A 15473-nucleotide genomic window follows, 5' to 3' on the forward strand; every position below is an offset into this window, starting at 1 on the left:
TTATGTACTCTGCATAGAAGTTAAATAAGCAGAGTGAAAACATACAGCCTTGACATACTCCTTTTCCTATTTGGAACCAGCCAGTCTGTTTTTCCATGCCACAAAGAAAGAAAACTACAGGCCAATATCACTGATGAACACACATGCAAACATCCTCAACAAAATTCTGGCAATCAGAATCCAACAATACACTTAAAAGATCGTACACCATGACCAAGTGGGCTTTATCCCAGGGATGCAAGGATTCTTCAGTATCCACAAATCAATCAATGTAATACAGCACATTAACAAATTGAAAAATAAAAGCCATATGACTATCTCAGTAGATGCAGAGAAAGCTTTTGACAAAATTCAACATCCATTTATGATAAAAACTCTCCAGAAAGAAGGAATAGAAGGAACATACCTCAGCTTAATAAAAGCTCTATGTGACAAACCCACAGCAAACATTATCTTCAATGGTGAAAAATGGAAAGCATTTCCCCTAAAGTCAGGAACAAGACAAGGGTACCCACTTTCACCACTACTATTCAACATAATTTTGGAAGTTTTGACCACAGCAATCAGAGCAGAAAAAGAAATAAAAGGAATAGAAATTGGAAAACAAGAAGCAAAACTCTCATTGTTTGCAAATGACATGATCCTCTACAGAGAAAACCCTAAAGACTCCACGAGAAAATTTCTAAAGCTAATCAGTGAATATAGTAAAACTGCAGGATATAAAATCAACACACAGAAATCCCTTGCATTCCTATACACTAATAATGAGAAAATAAAAAGAGAAATTAAGGAAACAATTCCATTCACCATGGCAACGAATAGAATAAAATACTTAGGAATATATCTACCAAAAGAAACAAAAGACCTATATATGTAAAATTATAAAACACTGGTGAAAGAAATCAAAGAGGACACTAATAGATGGAGAAATATACCATGTGCATGGATAAGAAGAATCAATATAGTGAAAATGAGTATACTACCCAAAGCAATCTACAGATTCAATGCAATCCCTATCAAGATACCAACAGTATTTTTCACAGAGCTAGAACAAATAATTTCACATTTGTATCAGTTCAGTTCAGTTCAGTCGCTCAGTCATGTCCGACTCTTTATGACCCCATGAATCGCAGCACGCCAGGCCTCCCTGTCCATCACCATCTCCTGGAGTTCACTCAGACTCATGTCCATCGAGTCCGTGATGCCATCCTGCCATCTCATCCTTGGTGGTCCCTTTCTCCTCCTGCCCCCAATCCCTCCCAGCATCAGAGTCTTTTCCAATGAGCCAACTCTTCGCATCAGGTGGACAAAGTACTGGAGTTTCAACTTTAGCATCATTCCTTCCAAAGAAATCCCAGGGCTGATCTCCTTCAGAATAGACTGCTTGGATCTCCTTGCAGTCCAAGGGACTCTCAAGAGTCTTCTCCAACACCACAGTTCAAAAGCATCAATTCTTCGGCGCTGAGCCTTCTTCACAACCCAACTCTTACATCCATACATGACCACAGGAAAAACCATAGCCTTGACTAGACAGACCTTAGTTGGCAAAGTACTGTCTCTGCTTTTGAATATACTATCTAAATTGGTCATAACTTTTCTTGCAAGGAGTAAGCGTCTTTTAATTTCATGGCTGCAGTCACCATCTGTAGTGATTTTGGAGCCCCCCAAAATAAAGTCTGACACTGTTTCCACTGTTTCCCCTGTTTCCCCATCTGTTACCCATGAAATGATTGGACTAGATGCCATGATCTTTATTCTCTGAATGTTGAACTTTAAGCCAACTTTTCGCTCTCCTCTTTCACTTTCATCAAGAGGCTTTTAGCTCCTCTTCACTTTCGGCCATAAGGGTGGGGTCATCTGCATATCTGAGGTTATTGACATTTCTCACAGCAATCTTGATTCCAGCTTGTGTTTCTTCCAGTCCAGCGTTTTTCATGAGGTACTCTGCATAGAAGTTAAACAAGCAGGGTGACAATATATAGCCTTGACGTACTCCTTTTCCTATTTGGAACCAGTCTGTTGTTCCATGTCCAGTTCTAACTGTTGCTTCTTGACCTGCATACAGGTTTCTCAAGAGGCAGGTTAGGTGGTCTGGTATTCCCATCTCTTTCAGAATTTTCCACAGTTTATTGTGATCCATATAGTCAAAGGCTTTGGCATAGTCAATAAAGCAGAAAATAATGTTTTTCTGGAACTCTCTTGCTTTTTCCATGATCCAGCGGATGTGGCAATTTAATCTCTGGTTCCTCTGCCTTTCCTAAAACCAGCCTGAACATCAGGAAGTTCACGGTTCACGTATTGCTGTAGCCTAGCTTGGAGAATTTTGAGCATTGCTTTACTAGCATGTGAGATGAGTGCAGTTGTGTGGTAGTTTGAGCATTCTTTGGCATTGCCTTTCTTTGGGATTGAAATGAAACCTGACCTTTACCAGTCCTGTGGCCACTGCTGAGTTTTCCAAATTTGCTGACATATTGAGTGCAGCACTTTCACAGCAACATCTTTTAGGATCTGAAATGGCTCAACTGGAATTCCATCACCTCCCCTAGCTTTCTAGTGATGCTTTCTAAGGCCCACTTGACTTCACATTCCAAGATGTCTGGCTCTAGATTAGTGATAACATCATCATGATTATCTGGGTCGTGAAGATCTTTTTTTTACAGTTCTTCTGTGTATCTTACCACCTCTTCTTAATATCTTCTGCTTCTATTAGGTCCAGACCATTTCTGTCCTTTATCAAGCCCATCTTTGCATGAAATGTTCCTTTGGTATCTCTAATTTTCTTAAAGAGATCTCTAGTCTTTCCCATTCTGTTCTTTTCCTCTATTTCTTTGCATTGATTGCTGAAGAAGGCTTTCTTATCTCTTCTTGCTATTCTTTGGAACTCTGCATTCAGATGCTTATATCTTTCATTTTTTCCTTTGTTTTTCGCCTCTCTTCTTTTCACAGCTATTTGTAAGGCCTTCTCAGACAGCCATTTTTCTTTTTGCATTTCTTTTCCATGGGGATGGTCTTGATCCTTGTCTCCTGTACAATGTCACAATCCTCATTTCATAGTTCATCAGGCACTGTATCTATCAGCTCTAGGCCCTTAAATCTATGTCTCACTTCCACTGTATAATCATAAGGGATTTGATTTAGGTCATACCTGAATGGTCTAGTGGTTTTCCCTACTTTCTTCAATTTGAGTCTGAATTTGGTAATAAGGAGTTCATGATCTGAGCCACTAAGCACAGGCGGCTGCGAGCTGGTGCACTAAGCATGGCCGAGAGGATCTACCCCACAATTTGTATGGAAATACAAAAACCTTCGGATAGCCAAAGCAATTTTGAGAAAGAAGAATGAAACTGGAGGAATCAATCTGCCTGACTTTGGGCTCTACTACAAAGCCACAGTCATTAAGACAGTATGGTACAGCACAAAGACAGAAATATTGATCTGTGGAAAAAAATAGAAAGCCCAGAGATAAATCCATTTGGAGCACGGGCGGCTGTGACTGGTGTACTAAGCACAGCCGAGAGGAGTTACCCCACGTCCGAGGTCAGGGGCAGTGGCCAAGAGTGCCAGCCTGCGATGGCACAGGAATGGCCAAGAGGAGCTACCCAGCATCCAAGGTCAGGGGCAGCAGCCGGGAGTAGCAACCGCATGCCCAAGGAGTGGTCGCTGCACTGGAACAGGAGGGCCTAGAGGAGCCATCCCAAGTTGAAAGTCAGGAAGGGTGGTGGTGAGGAGATACCCTTTGTAGAAGGTAAGGAGCAGCAGCTGTGCTTTGCTGGAGCAGCAGTGAAGAAATACCCCATGCCCAAGATAAGAGAAACCCAAGTAAGATGGTAGGTCTTGCAAGAGGGCATCAAAGGGCAGACACACTGTAACCATACTCACAGGAAACTAGTCAATCTAATCACATTAGGACCACAGCCTTGTCTAACTCAATGAAACTAAGCCATGCCCATGGGGCAACCCAAGATGGGCAGGTCATGGTGGAGAGTCTGACAGAATGTGGTCCACTGGAGAAGGGAATGGCAAACCACTTCAGCATTCTTGCCTTGAGAACCCCATGAACAGTATGGAAAGGCAAAATGATAGGATACAGAAAGAGGAACTCCCCAGGTCAGTAGGTGCCCAACATGCTACAGGAGATCAGTGGAGAAATTACTCCAGAAAGAATGAAGGGATGGAGCTGTGGATGTGACTGGTGACAGAAATAAGGTCCGATGCTGTAATGAGGAATATTGCATAGGAACCTGAAATGTCAGGTCCATGAATCAAAGCAAATTGGAAGTGGTCAAACGAGATGGCAAGAGTGAACGTCAACTTTCTAGGAAACAGCAAATTAAAATGGACTGGAATGGGTGAATTTAACTCAGATGACCATTATATCTACTACTGTGGGCAGGAATCCCTCAGAAGAAATGGAATAGCCATCATGGTCAACAAAAGAGTCTGAAGTGCAGTACTTGGATGCAATATCAAAAACAACGAAATGATCTCTGTTTCCAAGGCAAACTATTCAATATCACAGTAATCCAAGTCTATGCTCCAACCAGTAATGCTGAAGAAGCTGAAGTTGAATGGTTCTATGAAGACCTACAAGACCTTTTAGAACTAACACCCAAAAAAGATGCCTTTTTCATTATAGGGGACTGGACTGCAAAAGTAGGAAGTCAAGAAACATGTGGAATAATAGGCAAATTTGGCCTTGGAATGTGGAATGAAGTAGGGCAAAGACTAGAAGAGTTTTGCTAAGAAAATGCACTGGTCATAGCAAACACCTTCTTCCAACGATACAAGAGAAGACTCTACACATGGACATCACCAGATGGTCAACACCGAAATCAGATTGATTACATTCTTTGCAGTCAAAGATGGAGATGCTCTATACAGTCAACAAAAACAAGACAAGGAGCTGACTGTGGCTCAGATCATGAATTCCATATTACCAAATTCAGACTGAAATTGAAAAAAGTGGGGAAAACTGCTAGATCATTCAGGTATGACCTAAATCAAATCCCTTATAATTATACAGTGGAAGTGAGAAATAGATTTAAGGGCCTAGAGCTGATAGATAGAGTGCCTGATGAACTATGGAATGAGGTTCATGACATTGCACAGGAGACAGGGATCAAGACCATCCCTATGGAAGAGAAATGCAAAAACTCAAAATAACTATCTGGGGAGGCCTTACAAATAGCTGTGAAAAGAAGAGAGGCGAAAAACAAAGGAGAAAATGAAAGATATAAGCATTTGAATGCAGAGTTCCAGAGAATTGCAAGAAGAGATAAGAAAGCCTTCCCCAGTGATCAATGCAAAGAAACAGAGGAAAAGAACAGAATGGGAAAGACTAGAGATCTCTTCAAGAAATTAGAGATACCAAGGGAATATTTCATGCAAAGATGGGCTCAATAAAGGACAGAAATGGTATGGACCTAACAGAAGCAGAAGATATTAAGAAGAGGTGGCAAGAATACACAGAAGAACTGTACAAAAAAGATCTTCATGACTCGGATAATCACAATGGTGTGATCACTAATCTAGAGCCAGACATCTTGGAATGTGAAGTCAAGTGGGCCTTAGAAAGCATCACTATGAACAAAGCCAGTGGAGGTGATGGAATTCAAGTTGAGCTATTTCAAATCCTGAAAGGTGTTGCTGTGAAAGTGCTGCACTCAATATGTCAGCAAATTTGGAAAATTCAGCAGTGGCCAAAGGACTGGAAAAGGTCAGGTTTCATTCCAATCCCAAAGAAAGGCAATGCCAAAGAATGCTCAAGCTACCACACAACTGCATTCATCTCACATGCTAGTAAAGTAATGCTCACAATTCTCCAAGCCAGGCTTCAGCAATACATGAGCCGTGGACTTCCTGATGTTCAGGCTGGTTTTAGAGAAGGAAGAGGAACCAGAGATCAAACTGTCAACATCTGCTGGATCATGGAAAAAGCAAGAAAGTTCCAGAAAAACATCTATTTCTGCTTTATTGACTATGCCAAAGCCTTTGACTGTGTGGATCACAATAAACCTTGGAAAATTCTGAAAGAGATGGGAATATCAGACCACCTGACCTGCCTCTTGAGAAATCTGTATGCAGGGCAGTAAGCAACAGTTAGAACTGGGAATGGAACAACAGACTGGTTTCAAATAAGAAAAAGAGTACGTCAAGGCTGTATATTTATTGTCACCCTGCTTATTTAACTTGTATGCAGAGTACATCATGAGAAACGCTGGACTGGAAGAAACACAAGCTGGAATCAAGATTGCCAGAGAAATATCAATAACCTCAGATATGCAGATGACACCACCCTTATGGCAGAGAGTGAAGAGGAGCTAAAAAGCCTCTTGATGAAAGTGAAAGTGGAGAGTGAAAAAGTTGGCTTAAAGCTCAAAATTCAGAAAATGAAGATCATTGCATCTGGTCCCATCACTTCATGGGAAATAGATGGGTAAACAGAGGAAACAGTGTCAGACTTTATTTTTTTGGGCTCCAAAATCACTACAGATGGTGACTGCAGCCATGAAATTAAAAGATGCTTACTCCTTGGAAGAAAAGTTATGACCAACCTAAATAGCATATTCAAAAGCAGAGACAGTACTTTGCCGACTATGGTCCGTCTAGTCAAGGCTATGGTTTTTCCTGTGGTCATGTATGAATGTGAGAGTTGGACTATGAAGATGGCTGAGGGCCAAAGAATTGATACTTTTGAACTATGGTGTTGGAGAAGACTCTTGAAAGTCCCTTGGACTACAAGAAGATCTAACCAATCCTTTCTGAAGATCAGCCCTGGGATTTCTTTGGAAGGAATGATGCTGAAGCTGAAACTCCAGTACTTCGGCCACCTCATGAGAAGAGTTGACCCACTGGAAAAGACTCTGATGCTGGGAGGGATTGGGGGCAGGAGAAGAAGGGGATGACAGAGGATGAGATGGCTGGATGGCATCACTGACTTAATGGATGTGAGTCTGATTGAATTCCGGGCGATGGTGATGGACAGGGAGGCCTGGCGTGCTGCAATTCATGAGATCTCAAAGAGTCAGATACGACTGAGCAACTGAACTGAACTGATGGACACCTTATCTTTGACAAAGGAGGGAAGAATATACAATGGAGAAAAGACAATCTCTTTAACAAGTGGTGCTAGGAACGCTGGTCAAACACTTGTAAAAGAATGAAACTAGAACACTTTTCTAACACCATACACAAAAATAAACTAGAAATGGGTTAAAGATCTAAATCTAAGACCTAAACTATAAAACTATAAAACTCCTAGTTTTAGGCAAAACACTCTCTGACATAAATCACAGCAGGATCCTTTATGACCCAACTCCCAGAATATTGGAAATAAAAGCAAAATAAACAAATGGGACCTCTTAAAATTAGAAGCTTCTACACAACAAAGGAAACTATAAGCAAGGTGAAAAAACAGCTTTTAGAATGGGAGAAAATAACAGCAAATGAAGCAACTGACAAACAACTAATCTCAAAAATATACAAGCAACTCTTGCAGCTCAATTCCAGAAAAATAAATGACCCAATCAAAAAATGGGCCAAAGAACTAAATAGACATTTCTCCAAAGAAGACATACAGATGGCTAACAAATACATGAAAAGATATTCAACATCACTCATTATCAGAGAAATGCAAATCAAAACCACAATGAGGTACCTTTTCATGCAAGTCAGAATGGCTGCTATCCAAAAGTCTACAAGCAATAAATGCTGGAGAGGGTGTGGAAAAAAAGGGAACCCTCTTACACTGTTGGTGGGAATGCAAACTAGTACAGCCACTATGGAGAACAGTGTGGAGATTCCTTAAAACCTGGAAAGAGAACTGCCTTATGATGCAGTAATCCCAGTGCTGGGCATACACACTGAGGAAACCAGAATTGAAAGGGACACGTGTACCCCAATGTTTATCGCAGCACTGTTTATAATAGCCAGTACATGGAAGCAATCAAGATGTCCATCAGCAGATGAATGGATAAGAAAGCTGTGGTACATATACACAATGGAGTATTACTCAGCCATTAAAAAGAATACATTTGAACCCGTTCTAATGAGGTGGATGAAATTGGAGCCTATTATACAGAGTGAATTAAGCCAGAAAGAAAAACACCAATACAGTATACTAACACATATATATGGAATTTAGAAAGATGGTAATGATAACCCTGTATTCGAGACAGCAAAAGAGACACAGATGTATAAAACAGTCTTTTGGACTCTGTGGGAGAGGGAGAGGGTGGGACGATTTGGGGGAATGGCACTGAATCATGTAGCATATCATATAAGAAATGAATTGCCAGTCTAGGTTCGATGCAGGATACTGGATGCTTGGGGCTGGTGCACTGGGATGACCCGGAGGGATGGTACGGGGAGTGAGGAGGGAAGGGTTTCAGGGTGGGGAACATGCGTATGCCCATGGCGGATTCATGTTGATGTGTGGCAGAACCAATACAATATTGTAAAGTAAAAAAAAAAAAAAAAAGTAAAATAAATAAATAAGACCAGTGCTCTTCCTATTACGACACAGAGGTGATTGGAGTAGTATGTGTTTGTGTGAATCAACCATCTCTTTTTTAACGCAATTATCCGTGACAGTTCTTATCTCCCAGCCATCTGTTTTGGGAATGGGTTGGAACTCCTTTGATTTTTCAAAGATATCGAATTGCATATAAATAGAACCTACTACAATGTGATGAAAATATGTTCTGGTTCTTTTAATACTGAAAACAATTAACAGAAATTAAACTGCTTTCAGAAAATAAAAAACACAGTCAAAGAAGCTACAGAAACTTACAGGAATAAGGTGTCTCAGGAGCAGGGTCAGTCTCTGTACTCTTCAGTAAACAGCACATACACAGCCATGGGCTGTCCTCCACCTCCCCAGACTTCATCATCAACTCCATCCTCTACTCACCTACCTGAGAGACACATTTCCTGTTTCTCTTTTCTGAGTTTTTTTTCACATCGGTAACAGGTGCATTTCACAGTGAATATTGTTAGTTTTACATAACTATTGTTATTGATCTACTTGCTTTGGCAAGGGCGTTTCCTTTGTTCTGATGAATAGATCACATTGATGAGAAGCCATACCCTGCAAAAGTCCACAGTCATCTATAGGTGATCATCATGTGTAATATCCCAGGTCAGACCATTCTAAGAATTTCTGGTCTGTAGAGGTAGATAGCTTGACTCCATCTTTCATGAACATATGACAGCACCCCACTATGCCTACCGCTTTGCCAATTACAGATTGGGCAGCTTTTCCATTCTGAAAGTATTCTGCTGTAACTCAGTAATATCAGATCTCTGTGGAGAAAGGAGGTTAGAAGTGAGCAAACCTGTCCTCTGTTTTTCTGTTAACATCCAAGACACAGAAATACTGTGAATATACCAAAGGGGACATGATTCTAATCAGATATCCTTTATTTGAGCCAATTTAGAATAGGGAATTCTGAGTCACTACATGTCATGCTCACTACTTGTGACAGACTTTATTTCTTGGAAAGAGGTAATATTTAGAATCTTCAAAATGACCCCAGGTACTCTAGTGATACATGAATTTTGTTGTTTTTTTTTTTTTATGTTTGTAGCTTCTGGTAGGCACCGTTCTCTATTTTCAATGCTATCTTAGTTCTTTTTCATTCTTTTTATTTTGGTTAGTCATTTATGTGAGAGAAGCACATATTTGGATTTATTATTATATTTTAATCTATGTCTCAAATCTTTCATGACAATATTTGCTTCCTCCACAGCTCTGTTGCTCTCGCTGAGGATCATGCTTTAATTCAGCAAGAAGCTATTCTGAATAGCTTAAAATTGGACATTCTAGCTTTCATTCCTGTTGTCTGCCACCTTACACATGTGCTACCTAAGTTTTACCAGTTCATGTCCATTTCCTTTCTGTTAAGCACTTCCTCTCTATCCTGACTCCAGCTTTAAATATCTATGAAGGTTGTGCGATCCAGGGTTGCAACTGAGGTTTCAATCAGAGAAAGTGACTTTATATACCTGCTCAAACTTGTAAGTTTATTTTTCTGTTTTTGTTCAACACAGAACCAGAAAACACAGGTCCAGCGTAAGATAACTACCAGGAGAGATGTTCTTCAAAAGGGTCCAAAGACAGTGATGGCACTAAAAGCAGCAGAGCCATTTGAATATGAGTCTCCAGAAGAGGAGAAAAGCACAATATTTCATGCCACTGTGGTTACTGCACGTCAGTTTTTCCAACTGAAGGTTTTTAACAACCTTAAAAAGAAATTCACAAAGCAGAAAGTCATTATCAAATCTGATTACCGTGAATACAAAGAAATCCTGGAGATAAACAAAGCATCATCTGTGTCTGAAGTTGGTCTTGATCAAAAGTTTGAAGTTCCAAACAGCATCATCAAAATAGCAAATGAAATTTCCAAGATCAGATAGTCTTCTCAAACAAGCATCGGGAATATTTGTGTATGGATTGTTTGTGTTACATCAGGTAATTTCTTAAAATTGCTTTTAATTTTCTCCATCAGTGCCTGAAATTGGATGTCTTGCCAAGCTATTCTTCATGACGGAATATAGGAACTCAGTTCTCGGTTCTGTCTCTTAACTAGAGATAGATGGTCAAGTCTACCACCCAACAAGAAATGAGATTGGGTGACCTATTAGCATTCTTCTACCTAAGATAGCTGCAAGCAAGTCCTTGAAAAGATTCACCAAGAAACCTTGTCATTTCTCCAGTTATGATTACTTAGTCTCAGACACCATGAACAAGGACAGTGCAGGGTTTAAATCAATATGCACATTCTAATAATTTAATCTCTGAATTCTACCATAAATTCATCACTTTCTTTTTTACTTTGAAGAACAGATTGCCTTACTCAGATTAAATTCTGGTTGTGACCTACATCCAGAGCAGTAAACAGATTGGCTTGTACTCTCCTGAATGCACATACATTCAACAGTTAGGCAAATGTATAACAATTCAATGCTGTCTCTTCTACCTTATTCATTTATTTAACCAGTAATTCAGGAACAGCTAATTTAAAAATATTGTATTGCATGATATTTGGAAAATCTGGTAATCTAATGATTTTATTTAAGAAAAAAAAAGGCAGAGAACATTTTACTGACATGTCAATTTCCAAATTTGGAGTACTAGATAGCATGATACCTTAAATCCCCCTAAAGCTTACAAATGTCTATGAACTCACCTTATATTTTATATAATTGACTGTTCATAAATCTGTATATGTATCTTCTCAGGTAGCCCCATAATTTATCTCCATCACTTTTTTACTCTATCTTTAAGAGATCATGCTTATAAATGCAATTATAGAATTGATGAGTAATAGCTTACATCAGAGAGAAGGCAATGGCAACCTACTCCGGTACTCTTGCCTGGAAAATCCCATGGATGGCAGAGCTTGGTAGGCTGCAGTCCATGGGGTCGCTAAGAGCTGGACATGACTGAGAGAATTCACTTTCACTTTTCACTTTCATGCATTGGAGAAGGAAATGACAACCCACTTCAGTGTTCTTGCCTGGAGAAGCCCAGGGACAGGGAAGCCTGGTGGGCTGCCGTCTATGGGGTTGCACAGAGTTGGACACGACTGAAGTGATGCAGCAGCAGCAACACCTTACATCAGTGAGACACACGGAGTGTGAACTGTGGGGCCTACATCAATGGGAATAAGATATTGGCAAAAGCAGATTTTCTCTATTGAATAAATGGAGAAGAGAAAAAACTAGTGAATTGTCAGAAACTTCCCTGTTTCTGATAGGTTTTTATAACCTATTAAATGAAAAGTTATAATCAGCATCCATTCATTTCTGCCTGTGTATGTGTGTTAGCCATTCAGTCGTTTCTAACTGTTTTCAACCCCATGGACTGTAGCCTGCCAAGCCCCTCTGTCTATGGAATCCTCTAGGCAGGAATACTGGAGTGGGTTGCCATTTCTTTCTTCATCATTTCCTCTGCCTAAGAGGAGCCAAAATGTACATCAGGGATTTCTGATCCCCATGATTCCATTTGTTTTAAGTAAATAAAACTGCCCTTGAGGAAGAAGCAGTAGAAAATAGGAAGAAAACTCACCGTTATAGAATTGCTACATAGAAAACATCTAGAACATGAAAGCCTAAAATAAAAAAATCATGATAATAAAAGGAAAGTTCTCAGAAAAGACCTTGCCAAAACCATGGGTATATCTGTGCCTGTAATTGCTTTTTTATATCTTGTTTTCACTGTGTCACAAGGATCTTTCTCATACATGTGGAGGTTACTATATTTTCAGACCTGAATGTTAAATTTTTGTTTCAGAAAAAAGTAAATAGGAAGAACACAATCTATGAAATACAGGCTAGTATAGGAAAGATAAATGTTGTGGGAAATGGAAAATGGTACAATATCAATTGTAAGGAAGGAGATAAACTCTTCTGCTTTCAACTGAGAACAATTGACCAGAAGCTGAAACTCACAAGTGGTAAATTTCTTTTTTAAAGGTCTTCATTTTCCAAAAGTACTGGATATGTTCTGTTTATTGCAGAAGTGAGCTGCTTGATTTGTGTACTGTGAGTCATACAGGATGGGGCACACAAAGCCTCATAAACATTGGGGTCTACCCTCTGAATGTGATTTTCAGAGGGCAAGGCCCTAACCAAAGCCAGCCTAAGGTGAAGCAAATTGGTTCCACAGCTCATGTTTAGATGTATAAGCCCTATGTCCTGGGGCAAGGTTTATTCGGTCCACACATAGAGTCATTTTCTGCAACTATATCACCCAGAAGAGGAACACTTGTGTAATTGGTTTCTCCAGAGAACACAGCGTTGATGATTGATGGTAAAGTATCTGCCTGCAATGTGGGAGACCTGAGTTCAATCCCTGGATTGGGAAAATCCCCTGAAGAAGGGAACGGCTACCCACTCCAGTATTCTGGCCTGGAGAATTCCAGGGGAAGAGGAGTTTAGCAGTCTATAGTCCATGGGGTTGCAAAGAATTGGACATGACTGAGTGAACTTCACTTTCACTAATATTTGCAAGAAGATTCCCTAACTAGTGTAGAATATCTAGTTCCACTTTGATTGGTAAGTACTCTCATTATTAGTTTTCCAACCATATCTAATTATTCTCACATTTTAAATGTGTGGATTCCAGATGCCACATAGAAAAATGTAATGAGAAAACAATAATGAATAGTGAATTAAATCTATTATAAGTTTCAGCAATATCACCTAAAAAACTGAATATTGAACTTCTCTGGTGGTCCAGTGATTAAGAATCTGCCTACCAATACAGGGGACAAGGGTTTGATCCCTAGCCCGGAACCACTCCACATGTCACGGGGCAACAAACCCCTTTTGCCATAACTACTGGAGCCTATGCATTGCAACTACTAAGCCCACAAGCTGCTGCTACTGAAGTCTGTGTGCCCTAGGATCTGAGCACCACAAAAAAAGAAGCCACCGCAGTGAAAAGCCTGCACACTGTAACCAGAGAATAGCTCCCACTGGCTGCTACTAGAGAAAACCTACATGCAGCAACAAAGACCCAGTGCAGCCAGAAATAAATGAATATTGAAAAATGATTATTTAAAATATCACTATCAACTTCTGTTTCTGGTGATTTCAGAGTAGCCTATCACCATAATCAAAAATGTTGTTGTTCAGTCATTAAGTCATGCCAGACTCTTTGCAACCCCATGGAGTGTAGACCCCAGGCTCCCCTTTCCATGTGATTTTCTGGGCAAGAATATGGGCATGGGTTGCCATTTCTTTCTCCAGGAATTTACCTGACCCAGGGATCAAATGCTCCTGCATTGGCAGGAGGATTCTTTACCACTGAGCCACTGGGAAGCCTATCAGCAACAATATTATTCAATAAAATAACATGAAGTGAGACTTTTCAGGCATTGAATAACAGATAGCACAAGGAAAAGATCCTTGAGAGAAGGAAAACTCAAAGCATAAACTTTTTAATTGCACAAGATCTCTGCCTTGGAGGATTTCCTGATAGCAGGCCAGTGAGCAGTTGTCAAAGTGGAGCATGACAATCACACCAGGCCAAAGGGTCAATGTTAGTTTTCATGGTACCTAAGTATCTGGAGAGAAGGAAGTTATACCGAGGGCTCATTGACTGAGTCATGGATTTCCCATAAAGAGGGTGAGATAAAATGAAGCCCACCACAGAGAAGCACCTAGGGGTTTAAGAACAGAACAGAAGTACAGGAAAGCAAATAGTATAGGCCACATTGAATGTTACCAAAATAGAGATACATATTTAGCATCTGGGCATCAAACTAACAAAAGGGAGAGGTTGTTAATTAGGAGTAAACTTTACACAATAGACTAATAACTACTCTAGAACCATCTTGAAAAAGATTAAAATCAAGTCTCAACTTACTTTAGGAAAAAGATAATCTGAGTTGTTTTTTTCCAGTTTTGCTGAGGTACAATTGACATATACCATTGTCTTATATGTCTGTTATGTATAACAGGATGATTTGATACCATGGTATTTTCAAAAATGATCACTACAATAAGATCAGTTGCTATTTTAATCATATCATATAATTACATTTTTTGGTGATAATATTTAACATACATGCTCTTACAAACTTTCAAGCATATAATACAGTTTTGTTAACTGTAGTCACCATGCAGTACATCAGATCTCCAGAACTTATTCCTCCAATACATGGAAAGTTGTATTCTTTAACCAACAGTTCTCCACTTTCCCTGAACCTCTATCTCTGGCAACTACCAGTCTACCCTGCGTTTCTCTGGGTTTGGTTATTTTAGATTCCACTTTCAAGTGAAATCATACAGTGTTTGTCTTTCTCTGATTTATCTCACCAAGTGTAATCCCCTCAAAGTCCATCCACCTTTTCACAAATGGCAGGTTTTTCTGCTTTCTTATTTCATGAGTGAGTAATCTTTCTGTGTGTGTGTGTGTGTGTGTGTGTGTGTGTGTGTGTGTGTACATGCCCATACATGGATGGGCAATTGCATTGCTTCAACCTCTTTGGCTACAGGGAATAATAATACAATGAAAATGAGAGTGCAAATATATTTTTGAGACCGTGATTTCACTTCCTTCATATATACACCCAGAAGTAGGATTGCTGGATCATACTGTAGTTTTGCTTTTTTAAAAAAATTTATTTATTTTTTATTAACGTATAATTGCTTTATATAATTTTGTTGTTTTCTGTCAAACCTCAACATGAATCAGCAATAGGTATACATATATCCCCTCCCTTTAGAACCTCCCTCCCATCTCCCTCTCCATACCACTCCTCTAGATTGATACAGAGTCCCTGCTTGAGTTTCCTGAGCCATACAGCAAATTCCCATTTGCTATCTATTTTACATATAGTAATGTAAGTTTCCATGTTAGTCTTTCCATGCATCAAACCTTCTCTTCCCCATGTCCATAAGTCTGTTTCTCCATCGTTGCCTTGTAAATAAATTCCTCAGTACCATTTTTCTAGATTCCATAT

At 39.7% G+C, this 15473-nt stretch overlaps 1 protein-coding gene across 1 annotated transcript; it reads left to right on the forward strand.

Moving 5' to 3' along the window:
• Positions 1-6941: 6941 nt before the first annotated feature.
• Positions 6942-12475, forward strand: MNDA (myeloid cell nuclear differentiation antigen). The gene is given in 6 exon segments (XM_042243387.1): positions 6942-6947; positions 8753-8964; positions 9750-9858; positions 10051-10410; positions 10412-10471; positions 12296-12475. Coding segments are annotated over 6 exon segments (927 nt in total).
• The last annotated feature ends 2998 nt before the right edge of the window (positions 12476-15473 follow it).

Source organism: Ovis aries, chromosome 1, assembly GCF_016772045.2.
Source record: "Ovis aries strain OAR_USU_Benz2616 breed Rambouillet chromosome 1, ARS-UI_Ramb_v3.0, whole genome shotgun sequence".
NCBI lineage: Eukaryota > Metazoa > Chordata > Mammalia > Artiodactyla > Bovidae > Ovis > Ovis aries.